The sequence below is a fragment of the Carlito syrichta genome, unplaced genomic scaffold (genome assembly GCF_000164805.1).
Source record: "Carlito syrichta isolate Samal-C Ts95f unplaced genomic scaffold, Tarsius_syrichta-2.0.1 Scaffold311991, whole genome shotgun sequence".
NCBI classification, from domain to species: Eukaryota; Metazoa; Chordata; class Mammalia; order Primates; family Tarsiidae; genus Carlito; species Carlito syrichta.
The window spans coordinates 120,277-127,137 of record NW_007256087.1 but is presented as its reverse complement, the minus strand read 5'-3'; the positions used below and the strand labels follow the sequence as shown (position 1 = coordinate 127,137).

The 6,861-nt window shown below is 47.7% G+C and overlaps 1 protein-coding gene across 1 annotated transcript in view; it reads right to left on the bottom strand.

The window, feature by feature from the left end:
• DAO (D-amino acid oxidase) overlaps positions 1–6,861 on the bottom strand; it is a 19,904-nt gene that overhangs the window by 5,074 nt on the left and 7,969 nt on the right. The window contains exons 4-7 of the mRNA XM_008069401.2: positions 4,101–4,177; positions 3,405–3,470; positions 1,869–1,923; positions 537–641 (exon numbers count right to left, since the gene is read on the bottom strand). Coding sequence (XP_008067592.1) covers positions 537–641; positions 1,869–1,923; positions 3,405–3,470; positions 4,101–4,177 — 303 coding nt within the window. The remainder of the gene's footprint in view (positions 1–536; positions 642–1,868; positions 1,924–3,404; positions 3,471–4,100; positions 4,178–6,861) is intronic.

The window sequence follows — 6,861 nt, the reverse complement described above, 5'->3', positions numbered from 1 at the left end:
TCATTTTCTTTATTTTGAGTCTTATTGTCACCAAGGCTGGAGTGCACAGCCTCGACCTGCTGGGCTCAGGCAATCCTTCCAAGTAACTGGAACCACAGGCGCACACTGCCACAACTGGCTAATTTTTTTATTTATTGTTGAGACGAGGTCTCACCAAGTTGCCCAGGCTGGTCTGGAACCCCTGGACTCAGGCAATCAATCCTCTTATCTCAGTCTTCCAAAGTGATGGGATTATAGGCATGAGCCACCACACCCGCCCTTTTTTTTTGGAGACAGTGTATCACTATTTTGGCTAAAGTGGTCTTGAACTCCTGGCCTCAAGTGATCCTCCTGTCTCAGCCTCCCAAAGTGCCAGGATTAAGGCATGAGCCACAGTGCCCTGCCTGGCCTTGTTCCTTTAACACATCAATCCCCAGAAGTCTGGGGTGGGGTTGGGAGGGGTTCCTCTAGCAGATATTCCCGATTTGTCCACTATCTTTGGGGATGAAATAAACATGCAGAACAACCAAAACTGGAGGTCTTACCCTCCCACTCACCTTAATGATCTGCCCCCGGCCTGGCTGCAGCGCAGCATCTGGTTGCAGAGTCCCAGACCACACCCCGGTGCAGTTGATAATCACATCCACGCCTCCTCTTGCCACCTGGCAGCAGCCAACAGGGTAGAGGAGAGTTAGGAGGGAATCAGGATCCCGGTATCCTCTGCTCTTCCTCTCCACCTCCTTCCCTGAAGGGCTGGTATCTTCCCATTCTCAGGTCTCAGGAAGGGGAAGGGGTCTTGATGAAGAATCGGAAGGACCTGGTCCTAGTCTCCCCTCTGCTACATACCCAACGTGTGACCTCAGATAGGTCCCTCTACCTTCCTGAGGCTCAGCTGCCTTCATTATACCACAGGGCCAGTAATATGGCTATGAGGGCCCCACGCAACTCTGGATATAAAAGGGCTTGGAATAAAGTTCTGTGGAAAGGCAAAATCTTCTCAGAACCTTTCAGAAGAAGTCAGAAAGGAAACAGTTCACTTCCTTCCTTGTAACATCATTCTCTTGCTTTCTACTCTGCCAAGACATCTGCAAAAGATGTGTTGGAACCCCTTGTTCTGTCTATGCATGGGATACTCTTCAAATCAAGGATGCATGATGGACACAAGCTCCCCAGCCCAGTTCCAGTGACTGTCCTCACAAGCTGGGCACACACATTGCAAGACACTACTCTTATTAGTGAGCCAGTGTTTAGAATGAGACCTGCATCTGAGTCAACCATGTATTTCAACTGTCCGTCAGGGTCCAACCCAGAGCAGGTAGGTCCTTATCATGTATCACTAGTAGTTACAACCACTGAGTGCCTTCCTTGTGCCAAGCATGATTCTACGTGCAGGGACTGAATGAAGTCATACAGTAAAGCTCTTGCTGGCAGTGACTGATGATGGTAGCTGCTACTGTCATTATTATCGGTGTGATAGTGCATTGGAGGTGAGTCAGCTGACGGCCTGGGCTTTGTGGAAACACCAACCCAAATGCCAATAGGAAGCCACTGAGTGTCTGGACCTTGGGACCTTGGGAGTGGAGTGCAGCTGATACTGAGAACAGGCAGCCAGCTCTCCATTCCTAAAATGCATTGAGGCTCAGACATAAATTAGCCCTAATAGCTGCCATGATCCCATCTTTCCATTGTTCCTGCCACCAACATTAGGCAGAGCTCGTCCCTCAGAGTACCGGAGTCTTCCTGGGATTGAGAAAAGGTCTAGAGACTGGGACTAACCTACAGGGACCCTTGGAGCCTGAGAGGGGTACCCCTGACCCAGCAGCAGGAAGCAGAGGCCTCCCCTCTTCTTCCCCCCACCACATCCACCCTCTGTCGGCCCTGCAGCTCACCTCCTCAAAAGACTCCACCTTCCGCTGGAAGAATTTCACTCCCCTCTCGGTTAACCTGGGATATTAGACACATCAAAAAGCCCAGTATTCAGTTCTCTGCCGCATCCCTCCAAGGGGGGATATAGGGGACCTTTTGCACAGAATCTTTGTGAATGTTAGTCCCATGGGATGCTCATTGAGCAAAGGGCTGTGCAGTGCAATCAGTTCTGGGTACCTTGATGGACTAGCCATCCACAAAATGTCCCTTGAGAAACCTGAGATGGTCCAAGTCCCTCGTTGGTCAGAAGGAGTTGGGAGAAGGGGCTTGCTGAAGGCCATATGCTGAGTTCATGAAGGGGTTGGGACTAAAACCCAGTTTGTTCCGTTCCCACACTTCTGACTACCACCCCATTGCCTGGCAACATCAAAGAGAATGAGATTCAGAGTGGAGGAGGGGCAGGGCTGGACCAATGTCAATGCCTTTTGTCAGAAACTGGGCAAAAGGAAGGAGGTGACTGGGAACATCCACCCCTACCTTTAAATGTCCCAGAGGAAAAATATCTGTCACTATTAGAAATATAGGAGAAGCATCCAAAGAACAGAAAGCTGAAACATACCATCTGGACTATTTAATTCACATAATTTCCTAAAGATGAAAAAACTGAGAACATTTTTTTCTGTAAGAAGCTGAACAGGAATCATAAGTTAGAGGAAATTGCCATGTCTTATTACAGTGATTCTCAAACCTGGCTGATAATTAGAGTCACCAGGGAACTTCTTCAAATGCAAATTTCTAAACCCTATCCCAGTTCTGATTCAGTAGGTATAAAGTGAGGTCCAGAGATCTATATTTTAAAATATCTCAGGCTGGGCATGAGTCCAATGCCCGTAGTCCCAGCACATTGGGAGACCAAGGTGGGAGGGTTGCTTGAGCCCAGGAGTTCAAGGCTGCAGGGATCTATGATCACATCAGTGCACTCTAGACTAGGTGACAGAGTGAGATCCTGTCTCAAAAAAAAAAAAAAAAGAAAAGAAAAGAAAAGAAAACAAAAGAAAGAAAGAAAGAAAAGAGAAAAAGAAAAAAACTCCCCAGGTCATTTGATAAAAGTCAACATCCTTTCTAGATTAAAAAAATTAATGAAACAGTTATATATAGAAAATGTGTGGAGTCTTCCTTAGTAGGTGAACATAAATAATGTATCTCTTAAGCTAGTACTTGCTAATTTGGAACACTACAAGATTCTTAATAATGTCAGGAACAAGACAGGGATATTCACTATCAACTGGATATCCAACAACTATCAGTTGTTCCAGAGGTAATGGCCAAAGCAGTTAGAGAAGAAAAGAGAGAGAGATAAAAACAAAAGGCAACAATGTTTTGCAGATGATGTATGTACATATAACTAGAAAACTTAAGAGAATCCACTTAAAACTATTATACAAACATTAGGGATTCTAGTGAAGTTGCCAATACAGAGAGGAATCCCATGATCTATCGTCTACTACAGCTTTAGTCCCTGGGAAGTGCCTTCCTCAAATTGAAGCTTAAAATCTCACCTTTCTGACAGCCACTGCAGATAGGTCTTCCCTTCCAGAAGCAGGCTTGTGTTGAACCAGCCGTAGCTAGAGTCATGGCAGGCAAAAAGTAGGAATAAAGTTCAAAATCAGAGGTATACTTGACAGCTGTCAAGCAGAGGTAGGAGCAGTGCTGTTCTGTGGGCCCCCGAGGGGTAGAGCCAAGACTACTGGGTGAAGTTTAAGGGGGAGAGGTGGTTTTGACCTCAATGCAAGGAAAAATCTTCTATCAGACAAAGCCATTCCTAACATATACAAGTGGAGATTGGATTTGTAGAGGGGATTTGGCATAGGATGGGGTTAGGAGAGAACAGAGAGGCAACAGGCTACAGAGAAAAGAAGAGAGGAGTCTTGGGTCACACAGAAAGGGTTGCAATCCCAATTTGGCCACTTGGCTGGGTGTGGCCTTGGAAAGTCAGCAAACAAAACATGATTGTGATACGAGGTTTCTGGACTTGTGATCCATTATTTCATACCCCCTATCTTCCCAGCCCAAGGCCCAGTTTGAGTTGGGGTGCTTCTCTAAAGGAACCGAACAGAGGACCAGGATACCAAGGTACCAGGGCATCTAGGCCTGGAGGGGACAGGAAGTTGGTGCCTCTAGACTCTACTGTCTTCTGGACAGATCTGTATGAATTGTGGGTTCTCAGCCCCCTTTACCTGTGACAATAACCTCACCTATAATCAGGGAACATGTCCACCTCTCTGGGGGTCAGCTTCCGAAATCCCAGAACTGTATCCTTCCAAGGAGGATCCTGAAGGGGAAGGAGAAAGGGGGCACAGGGGTGTGTGGAAGTCACAACAACAACAATAGCCAAGACTCATATAATGCTGACTGCATGTAAGGCTCTGTTCCAAGTATTCTACTCACACTGCTCCATTTAATCTTCACAACAAGCCATCGAGGTGGATGCTATTCTTATCCCCGTTTTGTAGATGGGCCAATTGAGGTGTAGAAAGATGAAATAACTTGTTTAAAGTCACAGAGCTAACGAACAGTGGTGCTGAGATTTGAACCCACAAAGTTTGGTTCCAGAGTCTGTGTTCTTAACCACCACCATGGGTAAGAATAAGACTAAGGATGGACCATGGGGGGAAGTTTGGAAATAGGAGAGACAAAGAGGGCAACAGTAAGAGTCACCAAGGGGTGAGAGTAGAAGACAACAGGGTGTAGGGACAGACAGCCTGAGTGGAGACCACAGTCTCACCATGTACTACCTTGAATTAGCTGAGACCCAGTTTTCTTATCTGTATTATGAAGTAAATAACCACTCTTGGTCCCGGAGAAGGTAACAAAATGGATGAAGCCCTAAGCACGGTGCTAAATACCAAATAAACCTTGGAAGTTGGCACAGGGTTCTGAGCATCGAGCCAGACCGAGCTCTCCAAGCAGCCTGAGCATGTGCCCCAGGTTCCTCTTAGCACGCTGGGTACCTAGAGGCACAGAGTGCCTGGGTTCAAATCCCAGCTCTGCCAGGTGAGAGCTTTGTGGCCTCAGGCAAGTGACTCCATTTCCCTGATCTTCTGTTTTCTCATCTATAAAATGAGGGTAAGGATAGTCCTTGCTTTCTGGCTATTGTGAGAATTAAATGAGTTGCAAGTTGTAAGGTAGTTAGGATAGGGTCTGGCACATAATAAGTACTTTGGCCGTTTTTGCAGTGATGAGCGTTTTGTTCCACCTTAATGAGAAGGCCCGGGACCTCCAGGGGCACACAAACCCCTCCGTCTTCAGTTCTAAGTGCCGGTCACTACAGAACATGCATGAGTTTTAGCTACACCAATCAAAAACTAGTTTCTCCTAGACATCAGAAGGTTCTTTGTCCTCGGCCAATTTGACATCAAAATTTGAAACAAAAATAACTTTAAAAAGCAAACATAAAATTTAAAGTAGGGCAACCCCTTCAGGTTCCCTCCCACTGTGGGAGTTTTCTGTCCTCTCAATAAATCCTGCTTTCAAAAAAAAAAGTTTAAAGTAAGCCTGTTTTGCCGGGCTCGGTGGCTCAACCTGTAATCCCGTGCCTTTGGGAGGCTGAGGTGAGTGGATTGCCTGAGCCCGCGGGTTCGAGACCCGCCTGGGCAGCGAGACCTCATCTCTACAATAAATCACAAAATCAGCTGGGCGTGGTAGTGCATCCCTGTAATTCCGGCTACTTGGAAGGCTGAGGCGGAAGGATCGCCGGAGCCCAGCGGGTCGAGGCTGCGGTGGCCGGGGAGCGGCCGCTGCACTCCAGTCTGGGCGACAGAGTGAGACTCCAACTCAAAAAAAAAACATAAATAAATAAAATAAAAATAAAAAAAATCCAGATGAGGTCTTGCTATGTTGTCCAGGCTGGTCTCGAACTCCTAAGCTCAAGCGATCCTCCCTCCTTGGCCTCCCAAAGTGCTGGGATTGCAGGTGTGAGCCACTGTACCCGGCCCCAGGGAGCTTCCAATTAGGTGTGTGAGATCTCCGATCCATCAGAATTCAGCTGGGAAGGGCGTCTGGGTCTGTCCTACTGTGCACACACATAGTAGGTTCTCAATGTACTGGAATAAGGGTAGCTCCTGCTTACAGAGCACATACCTTGTGCCTGGCATAGGGTTAAACACATGACATGAATCACCTCAACTAGTCTGTGAAGTGGATGAGGGCATCATTATCACAGTTGAGAAAATAGACTCAGAGAGCCTAAATAACTTGCCCAAGGTCACACAGCGGTTTGGTTTTTTTTTTTTTTTTCTGAATCAGCGGCTCACTCTGTCACGCAGGCTGGAGTACAGTGGCACGCTCACAGCCACCACAGTCTCAACCTGCTGGGCTCAGGAGATCCTTCCATCTCAGCCTTCCAAGTAGCTGGAACACAGGCAAGCACCACCACGCCCCACTAATTTTTTGACTGATTGTAGAGATGAGGTCTTGCCAAGCTGCCCAGGCTGTTCTCGAACCCATGGGATCGGGCAATCCTCACTTCTGGCTCCCAAAGTGCTGGGATTATAGGCGTGAGCCACCGTGCCCAGCTAACACAACAGTTTTAATCCTGTACTTTTTTTTTGAGTTGGAGTCTCACTCTGTCATGCAGGCTGGAGTGTAGTGGCACGCTCCCAGCCTCGATCTGCTGGGTTCAGACGATCCTTTCGCCTCAGCCTTCCAAGTAGCCAGAACTACAGATGCACGCTATCACGCTCGGCTAATCTTTTTTTGATTTATTGTAGAGACGAGGTCTCGCCAAGTTGCCCAGGTGGGTCTTGAACCCACGGGCTCAGGCAATCCACTCGCCTCGGCCTTCCAAAGTGCTGGGATTATAGGCGTGAGCCACCACGCCCAGCTAACACAACAGTTTTAATCCCAATCTTCTATGTGCCAGAGCCTGTACTTTTTTTGAGTGGAATCTCACTCTGTCGCCCAGACTGGAGTGCAGTGGCCGCTCCCGGCCACCGCAGCCTCGACCTGCTGGGCTCC